The following is a 17,171-nucleotide window of genomic DNA, read 5'->3' on the forward strand; positions in this document are numbered from 1 at the left end:
AACCCACTAGTGCCAAGAACTAAGCAAGATCTACAATATCTAAAACAGTAAGAGAGAAAAACAAAAGCTGTACGCAAGCCTCACGTTTCAGGTTTTAGAGATCATTCCATGCTCCAAGTAAAGCCAGCTTCACTGCAGCACCTTTGAGCAAGTGCTTACCTCATTACCTCTTTCCTGATTCCACCTTCTTTCAGATCAAAAGCCACATTCTCTCTCTCCTGTACTTAGATTTTCAGAAAACCTTTGGCAAGGTCCCTCACAAAAGGCTCTTAAGCAAAGTAAGCTGTCATGGGATAAGAGGGACAGCACTCTCATGAATCGGTAACTGGTTAAAAGACAGGAAACAAAGGGTTGGAATACATGGCCATTTTTCAGAATGGAGAGAGGTAAATGGTGGTGTCCCCCAAGGGACCAGTCCTATTCAATATATTCATAAATCATCTGGAAAAAGGGATAAACAGCGAGGTGGCAACATTTGTAGATGATACAAAACTACTCAAGATAGTTAGGTCCCAGGCAGACTGCAAAGAGCTACAAAAGGATCTCTCAAAACTATATGACTGGGCAACAACATGACCGATGAAATTCAATGTTTATAAATGCAAAGTAATGCACATTGGAAAACATAATCCCAACTACACATATAAAATGATGGGGTCTAAATTAGCTGTTACCACTCAAGGAATCTTGGAGGCAGTGCAGATAGTTCTCTGAAAACATCCACTCAATGTGCAGCGGCAGTCAAAAAAGCATTGAAGGGAAAACACTTTTTTTCAGATTTTTAAGATAATTATAGGCACCCAGTCACATTTAAACAAACACACAAGATTACTACTGCAAAGAGGGGGTGGGGGGAATCTTAAATTTTTCAGTTTCCTTACTTAATTTGATAGATTTTTTTTATCATCAGTTTCATATTTTCCTGTGTAGACATTCCACTTCTGAAGAGACCCTTTTAAAACTTTAACCAAGGATTAGAAAACCCCTCAAATTTTACAAGTTTCAGAACACAGTTTAAATGAGTACTCCATCAGAAAAATCTGAGCCAATTTAGAAAAAAATTAACAGTATCACTTCAAAAAGAGACACCTCAGACTAATGTATCCCAAAAACTATTGCTAGATAGGCAAGGCTGTTAGAATATGACGATATCATCTTAAGAATCTTTAATAAAAAAAAGCCTCCTACCCCCAGCAGCTCAGAAGCAGCATTTTCATTCTATGACAATTATCTCAGGGATACATGTAACAGCTCCATTGTGTCTTAGTTCCAGGAAGTGATTATGCTCAACAGAATACAAGGCTTGCATCTGTCCTTCTAAAAGGCCCAAAAGGAGGGAGGCGGAAGCTCAGCTACCCGTGCCTCATTTGTGAAACTATTACTCTCAGCAAGTTTGCAGATGACACTAAACTGGGAAGAGTGGTAGATATGCTGGAGGGTAGGGATAGGATACAGAGGGACCTAGACAAATTAGAGGACTGGGCCAAAATAAACCTGATGAGGTTCAACAAGGACAAGTGCAGAGTCCTGCACTTAAGACGGAAGAATCCCATTCACTGTTACAGACTAGGGACCGAATGGCTAGGAAGCAGAAGGACCTAGGGGTTACAGTGGACGAGAAGCTGGATATGAGTCAACAGTGTGCCCTTGTTGCCAAGAAGGCTAACGGCATTTTGGGCTGTATAAGTAGGGGCATTGCCAGCAGATCGAGGGACGTGATCATTCCCCTCTATTCGACATTGGTAAGGCCTCATCTGGAATACTGTATCCAGTTTTGGGCCCCACACTACAAGAAGGATGTGGAAAAATTGGAGAGAGTCCAGCGGAGGGCAACAAAAAGGATTAGTGGGCTGGATCACATGACTTATGAGGAGAGGCTGAGGGAACTGGGATTGTTTAGTCTGCAGAAGAGAAGAATGAGGGGGGATTTGATAGCTGCTTTCAACTACCTGAAAGGGGGTTCCAAAGAGGATGGATCTAGACTGTTCTCAGTGGTACCTGATGTCAGAACAAGGAGTAATGGTCTCAAGTTGCAGTTGGATATTAGAAAAAACATTTTCACTCAGAGTGGTGAATTATTGGAATGGGTTACCTAGGTAAGTGGAGGAATCTCCTTCCTTAGAGATTTTTAAGGTCAGGCTTGACAAAGCCCTGGCTGGGATGATTTAGTTGGGAATTGGTCCTGCTTTGAGCAGGGGGTTGGACTAGATGACTTCCTGAGGTCCCTTCCAACCCTGATATTCTATGATTACATATCTTTCAACCAAACTCCAACAATACCTTAAAGTGTTGGGCTATCTTCTCCTTAGCACCTGCATGCAGACTTGGCACACCAGGGCTCCGATCCTGTGGGCAGACCCCTGCATGGGTCCCATTGCTTTCCTGTTTCTGACTAGAACTTTGAAGGTCATGGAACACTCAAATCTCCTGTGAGAGGAAAGTTTGCAGAAACTTGCCTGCCCAGCTGAGCTGCAGCAGCCCTACTACTGGCAGACACTTAACCCACCTGCAAGCCTGTTAAGGTGTACAGTAACAGGCCAGTTCTCCTGGACTCTTTAGTAGACCCACAGCAACAGAAAGTTCTGGCCAGCTTAAATAACTCACAAGTCAGTGAGCCCTGGGAGGAAGATTCTGGAGGTCTAGCCAGCCAGAGATACCATTAAAATTTACAACGCTGAATGAATAAACATATGCATTATTCAGAGTTTTCCAAACCACCATGCTCGTACTGCTTAACAAAAACTTTACTCATGAACAATGGGAACCAGGCATCAATTCACGTTTAAGAGGTTAGTGCAGTTAAGTAAATTCATCAAAATAATGAATAACTTTTTCACTGGTCCTTTCACTAAGACTTCACAAACCAAGTTGACAGACTCCAGGGGATCGAGGCATTTTAGACCTGGTCAAACATTACAAAGTTAGGTCAACTTAAGTTGACTTGTTTCAACCTACTTGTGCACGTGTCTACACCTAAATTTGTTGTGTGTCCCCCACGCCCCCTTAACAGCAACTGAACACTGCCACCTCCCTGAAAGATGCAGAGGCATGATCAGCCTACTTACGTCAATGCAATAGAAGTGTAGACACTGCACTACCTGCATTGACCCTAACAAAACCAACGAGTCCGGTGGCACCTTAAAGACTAGGATTTATTTGGGCATAAGATTTTGTGGGTAAAAAAACCTCGCTTCTTCAGATGAAAAAACCTCACTTCATTTTTTACCCACGAAAGCTTATGCCCAAATAAATCTGTTAGTCTTTAAGGTGCCACCAGACTCCTTGTTGTTTTTGTGGATACAAACTAACACGGCTACCCCCTGATAATTGACCCTAACAGTCCTCCAGCAGCTGTCCCCAAAATGCTCTTGTCCCCAAGACTGTGGCACTCCAGTCTCAATTTTGAACTTCTCTGCCCTGAGATCACAGAAACCAGAAAACAGCCTCATTCCCCTTTAAAACTCCAAGCATGCTTCTCAACTGCCCTCTCCTAATTGCACACCTTTGTGGGCATCCAACCATGCTGGCTTCACGTATGTAGAAAGCTACTGGACATGCTCTTGCCAAGAACAGTAAAGAAGTCATGGATCTCCTTTACCTGTGGAGAGAAGAGACCTTGCAACATAGTTATGGAACAGATGAAGAAACAGACATCCATGTGCAGGGGATGCTGGAATTGGGGCACAATAGGGATGAGTAGCAGTGCTGTGTGAAAGAAACTTCAGGAGACATACCAGAAAACAAGGGAGGCAAACAAATCTGGGACTGCCCAGCAGACCTGCCACTTCTCAACACATCAAGCGATACTTAACGTAGACCCCACCAGCACCCCACATACAACTGTAGACACTTCGCCAAAGCCTGAGGCAGATATTGCTGCAACCCATAGCAAAGAGGAGAGACATGATGCAGAGGGGGACACAAACCACAAGGCAAGCTAACAGCTGTTTAAAACTCTGCAGGCATCAAGCCAGCTCCGCCAGGCAAGCGCAGATGAGCCCACTGGTGAAAAGAATGTGTTATTCCTTATTTTTTAACTTTTTGTTGCCCAAAACTTCATCTCCTTTCCTTCCCCCTTGACCTTCTTTCCCATTTAAAAGCGGTTCCCATGCAATCTGTGCATTTAGAGAACAAACACATTGATTTTTGATTTCTTACTTTACTTGTAAAGTATTAAAAATAAATTTAAAAAAATTAGTATGGCAATACAAATTATACAATGTCCTATGCTCAGAGATAGAGGTGGCATCCAACGTTCTCCATTCCTGCTGGCTTGCTTGGCTAGGCATGAGGCCCAGGCAGTGTACTTTGTCTTAATAGCAATGTCCCTTTTATCCTCTTGAGAGATTTTGATGAAATTTTCATTAAGATACTTTGCAATCCTCTCCTGAACATTTCTAGGGAAGGCAGCCTTGTTTTCTCCCCCTCCCCGCACAATAGGAGACTTTCCCATCACATTCTGCAATGAGCTCTGCTGGTACCATTTCCATAAACAGGCTAGCAGCATACAGGCCCAGGCAGCTCCAAGACAGCATACCAGCTGGATGTTCTCTGCCTGACACCATCAGGAGTGAGATAGCAGCCAGATAACCACTTACTATGAAAATATTGGCAATATTCACCACACTTGCCTATGCTCATACCCAATTAGCACTTAAAAGATATTTACAGGAATAATATAAGGGAGTTTTGAGACTTTTCCCTTTCTGTTGTGACTGTAAATCTAATGGCGTATCTGTTTTCAGCAGCAGCCTCTAGTGTGGTGGCCTTGAGGTGCTCCCTCTACATCTGCCAAACATCTGACTCTGATCAGGTGGAGAAATAAGTAGACCAGAAACATGTTCTGCAAAATCTTCCAGTCCTCTTCAGCTACTGGCCATGAACTCAGGTCTTGGAAGGCCATGTGTCTATAACCATGGAGATGGACCACAATTGGAGAGAGTGGCTGCTTCAGGAGAGGCACAGGGACTAAGAAGTGCAGCAGGAAGTGCACCAGAACATCATGGGTTTGTTCATACAACAAACTCAGGTGCTGCAAAGCACTGACCTACATACCTAAAAATCCCAGTCACAATAGCCTTTCCAATGGAGGGAAAATTCCATGGTCACTGCCACCTATGCCCCACAACAGGTAGCAGTATGGTTTCAACCCTCACCTCTACCATTCAACACCTGGGGAAAACAAGGAGAACCACAGCTACATATACACAGACGTGAAAACCAGAGGATCAGCCACAATACACTATATGTTTTGTAACATAACTGACGGGTTGTAATATGTTCTTAATACATAAAAATAAATGTTTGTTTACTTCGGTTTTTAAAGTACGGGCTGCCCTATCACAATGCTGCTAAAATGCTTTTAGCTTGAATATTTGCACTTGAACTTTGTTTCCTGTACACAATAAAGTTCTACTTTTGGAAACTCAGAGTTCATTTATTAGTTTACATCAAGCGTAACTGCCACATTACAAAATTCAAAACAGGAGTCAACAATCCACGCATAACAATGAAGTGTTCCCGGTGGATCCATTAGCATTTACATAATCATGAAAAAAGTATCACCTTCTGTTCACATACTTACAAAGAAGTTGGGATGGTGCCAGAATAGGGTATACTTTCTATTGCCCCACCGCAGTTTGGAAACCCCTTGCTGCTCATCTATCCACTACTTCCTGCACATTGCCAAGAGAGTCAGTCCTGTGCAGCAGGATACACACAACAGCCTTGCTTACTTGGATGACAACGGCCTTCACCATGGATTTCCCAACTCCAAAATTATTGCCTACTGACCAACAGCAATCCAGCATTGCAAGCTTCCAGAGCATTATCACCACTCACTTTTCCACAGTCAATGTAGCTCTCATTCTTGCATCTCTATGTTGCAGCAAGTTTGGCACACAGAATTAAGAATGTGGCTGTGAAATTACATTACATATTCCTTATGAAAATATGCTTATATGTCCATATTCCCTATGAAAACAGGCTTATGATATGAATGAGACATAATTGAGATGTACTTTATGCAAGATGGCTCATGTAAGATATCATTGGAAAGGTCATGATTTACTGAATGTAATTATCCAATTTGTACGCCTGTATCATTTCTGTATCTGAAGTTAGGAATAGTAGCTATGTATCTGTATTTCAAATGTGTTACTTTGGGTGTCAGCCCAACCAGGACTTCAGATACAACAACAGAAAAGCCAAACAAGTCTAATGGGCCAATAGAAGAGACAACGGACTCTGAAAAAGCTTAGTCTTCCTGTGGACCGTGGAGACAGCTTATGAACAACGGCTGCCACGGCCATGCAGAGAGATGGGTCCGAGTCACCTGGTACTGCATACCCCTCCTTCTCCCCCTTTTGGAATGCCAGTGGTTTTCCACTATAAGACAAAGGGTCCCGCCTTACACAAGAGCTATATAAGGCAGGGGAGTGACATCAAAGTTCTCATCTGCCTGCCCACTCAGAGACACTGAAAAACACCTGGAAGCAAGAACTGGATGGCGGCGGGGGGGGGGTGTGTGTGAGAAGGATTGAGCCCTAGCTGGAAGGGCGTCTGGCTTATGAGTAATAATACCTGAGGTCTCAAGAGGAAGACCAGTTCAGCTGCCTTTCAAGATTTTCTGTAATCTGCCTGAAACAATATCTAGGGTGAGAAATACTATTTGTGACCAATTTCTTTAGTGAAACCAGCTTAGTTTGAGTGTTTGGTTTCATTTGCTTAGCAACCTACTTTGTTCTGTTTGCTACCCATTTTACCACTTAACATCTGTCTTTTGTAGTTAATAAAATTTGTTTATAATATAACCCAGTTTCTGTAATTTCTAAGCAGAGGGTGAGAAATTGTGTGTACCTTCCTCCACATTGAGGGAGGAGACGAATTTCATAAAACCTTTGGGTCTGTACCCCTTAAAAAGAATGAGCACCAGAGTGTTGGAACAAGTCCCTTAAGCTGAGTCTTCCCAGAGCTGATCTGTAGCTGGGTGTGGCCCTGTCTGTGTGCTTGGCTGGAAGAGGCTTGTAAACCTAACCCAGCAAGGTCAGTTAGAGGGGGCTCATGCTGGCAGAACAGGTAGACTCAGTAGTATCTCAGCACATCAGGTGGCTTCCTAAGGGGCATAACCTATCACAGTGGCCTTTTCACAGCCAAAAGTTCTGCAACCACAGCTTGAAATCCCAAACCTACATTACAATGCAATCCTGGTTTCTCAGCCCAAAAGCAGCGATTAACAATGGGGAGCTACCACCTGAATGCCAACAGCAGCCAGACATATTTGTGTGCTACCCATCAGCAATGTGTCATGGTGGTTGAGTAATTCCTCTTCCTCACATACTCAATTATAGTAGTACTCAATGAAGTTCTGCAAATACAAGAGAACTGCACATCTTACATTAGCAACAGTTATAAGAATTGCACGGAACTCAACAGGATCCATACTTCTGCCTGAGAGATGGCAGAGGCTGTAAAGTGGCATATGGGATTGTGAGAGTTTTAAAAAATGGTGCGCAAATAATGGGATGAACAAGCATTATGGGATGGAGACTCTGACACTGTGGGAACCTGAACCAAAAATCTTTGGGCAAATTACTGCAAAATGTCCCACATGGCACTGCACCGGACAATGGCACAAGGCACACTGGCACTCCACATTTTTCATCAACGGAACCACTAGTGGTGTGTACGTGCAACACCAACACAAGTAGCCAAGTATGTATACACACAAGAGATACAGAAGTTGGTGGCTGTATGGTATCATAACTTATGTCGATCAAGCTCTGTAGAGTAGAGACAGACTCTCATTTGGTTCTTCACTACTATAATGAAGCATTAAGTAACTCAGTTTAGACAATCAGATGATTTTTTTTATTGTAACCATTACAAAAAATTGAGTTTAAAACTAAATTAAGAAAATATCAAGTGAGGGCTCATTTATTTACATCCATCTGCAAAAAGTTAAGTTGGAAACTGAGTTAAATGAGCACAAGCTAGAAAAGGGCTGTTTTATTGACCAAGTGTCTGAAATCTATTGATGCTATAAGCATACTAGAGTGAAAGTATAGCAATTCCACATTAGATGTTGTCTTCTTCCACCCTCAACCCAAATGTACTTCATGTTGTTTTAAATGTTGACCACATTCTCAGAATGAGCAAATATATTTCATTTACAAACACTTAAGTCCCCTAATATAGCAGAGAACATTATCAGCAGAACATAAAGGATGTTTCATTAATCCACCACACTTGTGACCAGTTACCTTTCAAATGCACTGTAAAATTAAGGGCGAAAGCTTGAAAAGCCTTAATTGCAAGGGGCAGGTGGAAGTTTTAACTCCTAATCAAACACGTACAAGTAATTTCTGAAGAATTTAAGCTCATTTTAGTGGAAAACCTTTGAAATCTATTATGAACGTTATGCATAATGAACATTATGCTAATATAGGGCTGAAAGCATGCTGAAAACAGAAGGACAGAGTAGAAGTTCATTTAATATCAAAATAGTATCAATATCACTATTTTTATATTAAATTTGATAAACTATACTTTTGAATTTACCTCTAGCTGTAGCAGAATTTCCAAACTGACGCACTAAAATACTGCAGAAAGTAGAGGGCTTTCCTCTAGAATTAGGTCCAGCTAGCCACAAGAGCACCCAGGCCCTAGATCATAAAGCCATCACTAAATTACTATGCAGGATATAAAAAAATAACCATACTGGGTTAGACCAATGGTCCATATAGCCCAGTAACCTCTCTCTGACTGTGCCCAGTGCCAGATGCTTCAGAGGGAATGAACACAACAGGCTAATTTTGAGTGGTTGTTTCCTTGCTGTCCAGTCCCAGCTTCTGGTAGTCAGAGATTAAGGGACACCTAGAGCATGAGGTTGTGTCCCTGATCATCTTGGCTAAAATTCACTGATGGACCTATCCTCCACGAATTTATCTAGTTTTTTGAACTAGGTTATACTTATCTTCACAACATGCCCTGGCAATGAGTTCCACAGGTTGATTGTGCCTTGTGTGAAGTACTTCCTTATTTTAGTTTTAAAACTACTGCCTATTAATTTCATTGGGTGATCTCCAGTTCTTGATTTGTGTGAAGGAATAAATAATACTTCCTTATTCACCTTCTCCATAAGATTCACAATCTAATAGACCTCTATCAAATCCAACCTTAGTCATCTTTTTTCTAAACTGAACGGTTCCAGTCTTAAGATCACCTCAGACAGAAGCTATTTCATAAACGTAATCATTTTTGTTGCCCTTCTCCGCACCTTTTCTAATTATATGTTTTTTTGAGATGGAGCAACCAGAACTGCATGCAGTATTAAGGTGTGGGAGTACCATGGATTTATATAGTGGCATTATGATATTTTCCATTTTATCATCTATCCCTTTCTTACTGGTTCCTAACATTGACGACTGCCACTGTACATTAAAAAGATGTTTTCAGAGAACTATCAATAACAACTCCACATCTTTTTTTTGAGTAGTAACAGCTAATTTAGACTCCATTATTTTGTGTATATAGTTAGGATTATTTTTTCCAATATGCATTCCTTAACACTTGGCAACACTGAATTTCATCTACCATTTTGTTTACCCAGCTTTGTGAGATCCATTAGTAACTCTTTGCAGTCAGCTTTGGACTTAAAACTATCTTGAGTAACTCTAATGTCTGCAAACTTCGCCAGCACACTGTTCACCCCCTTTTCCAGATCATTTATGAATAGGGATCCATGTCTGTCATGGAAGCCGTAGATTCTGTGACTTTCCACCACCTCTATGACTTCTGCAGGGGACACTGTGGTTGATCCCAAGGCTGCCCAAGCAGCTGGCGTTGCAGCCCCAGCTGGAGCCGCTGCTGCGTCGTGGCCAGCAGCCCCTGACCACAGTCCGCTTCTGTTCTACCCACGATCTACTCAATCTATCAATTTGTTACAAAACCTCCTCTACTGACATTTCAATCTGGAATAGTCACTCAGATTTGTCACGTAAAAAGAATGGCTCAGGTGGGGGATGGGAGGGGGGCCTTGCCCATATCCTCTGCAGTGAAGACCGATGCAACAAATTCATTTAGCTTCTCTGCAAAAGCCATGTCATCCTTAAGAGCTCCTTCGGGACTTTGATCACCAAGTGGCCCCACTGCCTGCTTGCAAGCTTCCTGCTTCTGAGGTACTTAAAGTATTTGCTGTTGTTTGTGTGTCCTTAGCTAGCTGCTCTTCAAATTCTTTCTTGGTCTGCCTTATACTTTTACACTTGACTTGCCAGAGTTTGTACTCCTTTGTTTTCCTCACTAGGATGTCAGTTTTTAAAAGGATGCCTTTCGGCCTCTAACTGCTTCTTTTACTCCGTGGTTTAGCCATGGTGGCATTTTTTGGTCCTCTTACTGTTGCTTTTTATTTAATTTATTTATTTAGGGCATACACTTAGTTTGAGCCTCTATTATGGTGCTTTTAAATAGTCTCCATGCAGTTTACACCCTGTTAATTGTTCCTTTTAATTTCGATTTAACTTCCTTCCTCGTTTTTGTGTACCCCTTTTTGAAGTTAAATGTTACTGTGGTGGGTTTCTTTGGCATTTTTCCCCTATAAGAATGTTAATGTAATTACATTATAGTCTTTATTAGTGAGCAGTTCAACTATGCTCACCTCTTGGACCAGACCCTGTGTTCCATTTAGGATTCAATCAAGAATTGCCTCTCCCCTTGAGGAGTCCAGGACAAGATACTCCAAGAAGCAGTCATTTAACACATCTAAAAAAAAAAAATTCTTCAATCACTGCCGGAGATGACTACACCCAGTCAAAATGAGGATAGTTGAAATCATCCATTACTACTAAATATTTCTACCTTTGTAGCCTCTCTAATCTCCCTGAGCATCTCACAATCACTGTCACCATCCTGGTCAATTGTCAGTATTCCTGTCACTATTTCTATCCATATTCTATGGTATAGTTTGATTTGTTTGAGATTTTTCTTTTATTTGACTCTATGCTTTTCTTAACGTATAGTGACACTTCCCCACCAGTGCAACCTACTCAATCATTCGTACACATTTCATATCCTGGTATTACCACATCCCATTGATTATCCTCACTCTACTCAAGCTTCTGTAATGCCTATTATATCAATATCCTCATCTAATGCCAGGCACCTTAGTTCACACCTTTTAGTAGCTAGACTTTAGCATTTGTATATAAGCACTTGTACATTTTGTCAATATTCAGTTGCTTGCCTTCAAGTATCATATTTAAATGGGACTCTTATGTTTGATTATACTTCACAAGTTCCTAGCAGTACTTTACCAACTTTTTTCCAATATAGAGTTTCCCATTAATAAATTCATCTCTAAGGGATGTCTCCGCCCAAACCATGTGTTCCTCCACATGTGTCAGCCTTTCCCCAGTCCTTAGTTTAAAAAATCCTCTATAACCTTTTTAACTGTACATACTTGCCCTCTAGTTTGGTTTTGATTTAGGTGGCGCCCATCCTTCCTGCACAGGCTCCTCTTTTCCCAAAAGGTTCCCCAGTTCCAACTAAACCTAAAACCCTCCTCCTGCCACTCTGCTGTTGAATTTCTACCTGCATTATTTTTACTCTTGTAAAGGATTGGGGGGGGGGGGAGTAGTGAGGTGAAAGGAGAATGGGGTTATTGGCCTAAGTTTAGAGTACGTTAGATGTATCTACTACTCACATTCCCTCTTTAAATTCCCTTGCAAAACTCCTCTGACCGCCTAGGAGCTGGCTTTTTAAAGCCCTGGTATCCCTAAATTAGCCCCACCTACTTATCAAGGGATCCTATAAGGTTAGGGATCAAAGGATAGCAGGCAAGAGTCTCATTAGTGAGCTCCCAGCCCAGCCTAGCCTAGCCGGCTGCTCAGCACACAGCGCCTCCCCTCCCCTAACACACCAAATTATAATCTTTAATCAACAAAACAATCTAGAGAAAATCTAAATACTGCCTCCTAACAATATACAGTTATACATATTACTTTTTAACACTGCCTGGCATGCAATGTTTATTTATGACATCTTGTATGCAAAGTGAAAAGTTTTAACCATTCATTAAGGATCCACCAACCTCTAAAAAAATCTGGACTTCTTCCATGGCTTCTTCCAGGAAATTCCAAATTCATTCCATTTAAGATTCACATGCAGATTCTCCAAGGGATAGTAAGGTTTTGATGCCTAAAGGGCTGTATGCTATTTCACATTATACAGATTAAGCCAATTATATACATCCTTCAGCAGATAGCTTTAAGTTTCACACTGCCTTTCTAAATATGCTAGAAAGTTTCAGTGTAGAGGAGAGGGCAGAATCCAGATTGTAGTGGATACAATATGGAATTGCAAGAGAGGAACTTGGGACAAAAGTTTTATACCATTAACTCGATGAGAAGAAAGCAGATGGAGAATAGCTGGAAAGGCAGGTTGCAGAGATGGAAGGACAAAAACTGGGATAATGAAGTCAGGCAGAAGGTGGTCAAATGACAGGTAGAGGGATTAAAAGATAGCAGGCAAGAAAAATTGGTGACAGAGAGAAAGATAGATCATGGTAGATACACTCAGTCTCTGAAAAAACACATGGATGGAGAGCACGATATCCACCAATCTCCTCTCTTCAAAAGTTGAAGGTGGATGTGGAATTCAATGAATGAAAAAATAATTCTGCTTGACAAGGCACATGGCAGAACTGAAGGAGAAAAGGAACTAATTTGTAAATGGAGGAAAGTCCCATCACAGGCCTTTCTCCAGAATTGTTAAACAGCCTGGGTACAAGAATAGAGGAATAGAGAAATCAGATGCTCCAGTTAACTGTAGTGAAGGATTAGCAAGATGGACTTCACAATGGTAAAGAGAAGGAAAAGAATAAGGAGAAAGGAGTGATTTAACAGAAGAATCAAAAGAGGAAGAGTAGAAGAGGAAATTTATTCTGTAAATTAACCAAGTGGGGAAGAGCCACAAACATACTGTGTATGGTAAAGTTTGTCCTTTCTTTTCATTCAAAAAGTATTATACCAACTCACCATCAAAAAAATTCCTTGTTATACCATTAGTACAGCCATGTGCAAAAAGCACTGGCTAGAGTCAGACTGAGCTGGTATGACATGTATTTGCTGACTCTAAAAGTTACTGCAGAATACAAGATATTTTTAAAAGTTTTAGTCCTTCTGGTTGAAAAGAAGTCTTCTGAACATGTACTCATGTAGTGCTATCATCTCAATATTTAAATTTTCTGAAAAAGTAGCTCTGAGACAGATTAATTTCTTCCATTAATTTAAACACCAACAATTATGACTAACTGTGGTATGTAATCTATCATAAATCAGCTTCTGTACCAGATGACTGGAGGATAGCTAATGTGACGCCAATTTTTTAAAAAGGCTCCAGCGGCAATCTAGGCAATTATAGACTGGTAAGACTAACAGTGCCAGGAAAACTTGTTGAAATTATAGTAAAGAACAGAATTATCAGACACAGATGAACATGATTTGATGGAGAAATGTCAACACAGCTTTTGTCAAGGGAAATCATGCCTCACCAATCTACTAGACTTTGAGGGGGTCAACAAGCATGTGGACAAGGGAGATCCAGTGAATACAGTGTATTTAATTGCCAAAAAGCCTTTGACAAGGTTCCTCACCAAAGGCTTTTAAGCAAAGTAAGCAGTCATGGGATAAGAGGGAAGGTTCTCTCATGGATTGGTAACTGGTTAAAAGATAGAAAGCAAAAGGTAGGAATAAATCATCAGTTTTCAGAATGGAGAGAGGTAAATAGCAGTGTCCGTTAGGGGTCTGCACTGGGACCAGTCATATTCATAAATTATCTGGAAAAAGGGGGTAAACAGTGAGGTGGCAAAATTTGCAGATGATAGTTAAATCCCAAGCAGACTGCAAAGAACTACAAAAGGATCTCAAACTGTGTGACTGGGCAACAAAATGGCAGATGAAATTCATTGTTGATAAATGCAAAGTAATACACACTGGAAAACACAAACCCAAATATACATATAAAATGATGGGATCTAAGTTAGCCGTTACCACTCAAGAGAGAGATCTTGGAGTTACTGTGGATAGTTCTCTGAAAACATCCACTTAAAGTGCAGTGGGAGTCAAAAAAGCTAGCAGAATGTTGGGAATATTAAGGGAAAGATCAGAAGACAGAAAATATATCGCCTCTATATAAATCCATCTCTCTATATATGCCAACATCTGGAATACTGCATGCAAATATGGCCACCCCATCTCAAAAAGAGGTGTATTGGAATTGAAAGAAATTCAGAAAAGGGCAACAAAAGTTATTAGGGGTATGGAACACGTTCCATATGAGGAGAGATTAATAAAACTGGGACTTTACAGGTTGGAAAAGAGATGACTAAGGGGGGATAAGATAGAGGGCTATAAAATTATGACTGCTGTGGAGTAAGTAAATAAGGAAGTGTTATTTACTCTCATAACACATGAAGTAGTTGTCACCAAATGAAATTAATAGGCAGTAGGTTTAAAACAAACAAAAGGAAGTGATTTTTTTTCAAACAATGCACAGTCAACCTGTGAAACTCTTTGCCAGAGGATGTTGTGAAGGCCAAGACTATAACAGGGTTCAAAAAAGAACTAGATAAGTTCATGGAGAATAGGTCCATCAATGGCTATTAGCCAGAACGGGCAGAGATGGTGTCCCTAGCCTCTGTTTGCCAGAAGCTGGGAATGGGCGACGATTACCTGTTCTGTTCATTCCCTCTGGGGCACCTGGCTGGCCACTGTTAGACAGGATACTGGGCTAGATGGATCTTTGGTCTGACCCAGTATGGCCATTCTTATGTTCTTAAGATAAAATTCAATATCAACTATTTTTCTGCTGACCCTTTCAGCACAATCAGTGATGCTGGGATTGTGGGAACAAGCAGCACTATTAAGTCCTTACTGCCCTTGTGTTCACTAGAAAAAAAGTTTTTAACACGTTCCCTTATACATTATTACTCCAAGTAGTCCCATTGGAGTCAGTGGAACTACTCAAAGGAGGAACTGCTGATCAATGATTAAGGGGGTTCAACAGTTTGTTACCCTGGCAGTTACAAAAAGATAGGATTTAATTTGTAGAATGAGTAGATGGGTTTTATGATGCTTTTTCAATTGTAGATACAGACAACTTTACAATGATAGGTACTGTCCCCATTTTAAAGCTGGAGAAAAGGAGGCAGAGAGATTAAGTGACTAAGGCTATGTCTACACCTTGAACAGCGTGGCTGTGCAGCTGCACCATTTTAAGGTGCACTGGATAACTGCCCTCTATTGCCATGGAGCCGTAGATTTGTCACCAGGTGCACTGTCCACACCAGTGCTTTTCATTATTAAAATCTCTGTCATTAAAGTGGGTATTTTTTCACATCCCTGAACAACAAAAAGTTAACATGACCAAAGTGCCAATGTAGACATGGCCTTAGGGCCTGTCTACACTTAGAGCACTCAGATGGCACAGCTACACACCGGTACAGCAGCGCCACTGTAGTGTTTAGTGAAGAAGCTACCTATGCCAACAGGAGAGCTTCTCCCATCACGTAGGTACTCCATGTCACTCAGAGGCAGTAATTATGTGGCATGGGGAAGCTCTCCTGTTAACATAGCACTACTTACACTGAGGCTCAAATTGGTATTACTGCATTGCTCAGGGGCATGGATTTTCCAGATCCCTGAGTGATATAATTACAGTGACATAAACCTGTAGTGTAGACCAGGACTTAGTGGGGGGTTCAGTGACAGAGCACAGCCTGGCTTTGCTTCCTTCCAGTCAGATTCCACAGAGTAGTTACTGAACCGCCACGAGACCCCAGCGCTGATAGGTCTGGGTTTAATTCCGGGGTTAGGAAGATTTCAGAAGAGATGAAGAGGAACGACCCAGCACCCGCGTTACCGTGGTGAGGACGGAGGCCCCACCAAGTGCCATCGCACCTATTCTTCAGACACACCCACAGACCTCCACGCAACGCCGAGCGCTACGGAAACGCGCTGTGACTGGATGGAAGTTTGCAGCCGCACCGAGGAGCGCGGCAGCGGCGACTCGCAGCACTAAGCCGGCGGAGAGCCCCGCCGCGCCCCCCGCCCACACAGGGAGCGTCCCCGGCTGGCTCCCCGCCGGGCCGCACCGACACCTCAGCCCGGGCCAGAGCCGCAGCCCAACAGGAGGCGCGCGCCCCGCCGCGAGCCGGGGGCAAGTCCCGCGCCGTGACAGCCCGGCGGCTCCCTCCCGCTGCGGGCGCCGGAGCCCCACTGATGCGGGGAGCGCGGCGGCAGCATCAGGCCCCGGTGCCCAGCGGAGAGAGCTCCCCGGTGGCTCCCGCTCACCCTGCGGGGATGCGCCCCGGGCCCCTGTGCGGGAAGAGACGGGCACTGGCCCCGCAGCGGGGGGCGAGGGGGTATCCGCAGTCCCTGCCCGGCCGGGCTCTTACCACGAACACGGAGCCCCGCACCGCCTCGGAGACGCTCTGCCGCAGCTCGGCCGCCGTGCCCGGCTTGCTGAGCGCCCGGGTGAACTTCCGAGTCTCCGGGGGGACCAGCGCCTGCGCCATGGCTGCGGCTGCTGCTGCCGCGGCCCCCCGCGCCCCTATGGCCCGGCCGCAGGCGGCGAGGCAGTGTCGCAGCTGGCGCCGGCTCGAGCGGCTCTGCCCTCTCAGGTGGCCCCTCCCTCAGCCCATGCTCCCAGCGCGCGCCGCGCTCCCACCCCAAACACTGAGTCACACCGGGGGGGCGGGCGCAGGGCGCAGCCTCGGTCGCTGATTGGCGCAGCCGCGACGGCGAATGGGGTGGGGCCACCCATCATGCCCCGCCCACACCTGTTCCCCGGTCCCACGTCGGATTGGTCGCGGCGCTACCTGCCCGGCTGCTGCCCGCCCTTCCGTCTCCCCGGGGAGCCCGGGCCAACGTTGGGGCGGGGCCGGCGTGAGCCGGAAATTCCCGCTCGGCGCTGAGCGCATCGTCGCGGCCTCCTCTCGCACCGGGCGGGGCCGCAGCGTCCTGGGCGGGGAGGGTGGAGAGCAGGTCCCTGAGCGCGGGTCCCTTGCCCGTCAGAAACGGCGTTTCACCAGCCTCCTCCTCAGCCCCTGCTCCCCCCGCCGGTGCAGGGCCTGTTCCTGCGCTTACCGCTGCCTTGCGTCACCGGCCCGCGCCTAG

General features: G+C 43.8%; 1 protein-coding gene across 4 annotated transcripts in view; it reads right to left on the reverse strand.

Moving 5' to 3' along the window:
* The window catches only part of DOCK9 (dedicator of cytokinesis 9), a 312,141-nt gene extending 295,390 nt beyond the window's left edge, over positions 1 to 16,751 (reverse strand). For 3 of the 4 annotated variants that reach the window (XM_039482322.1, XM_039482303.1, XM_039482396.1), the window contains exon 1: positions 16,451 to 16,751. In XM_039482322.1, the coding sequence (XP_039338256.1) occupies positions 16,451 to 16,570 (120 nt within the window). In that variant the 5' untranslated portion in view covers positions 16,571 to 16,751. Of the gene's footprint in view, positions 1 to 10,654; positions 10,679 to 16,450 lie in introns of those variants that run through there. The other variant, XM_039482383.1, reaches the window with a different exon arrangement.
* Between the last annotated feature and the right edge of the window lie 420 nt (positions 16,752 to 17,171).

This window comes from Mauremys reevesii, linkage group 1, assembly GCF_016161935.1.
Source record: "Mauremys reevesii isolate NIE-2019 linkage group 1, ASM1616193v1, whole genome shotgun sequence".
Classification (NCBI taxonomy): domain Eukaryota; kingdom Metazoa; phylum Chordata; order Testudines; family Geoemydidae; genus Mauremys; species Mauremys reevesii.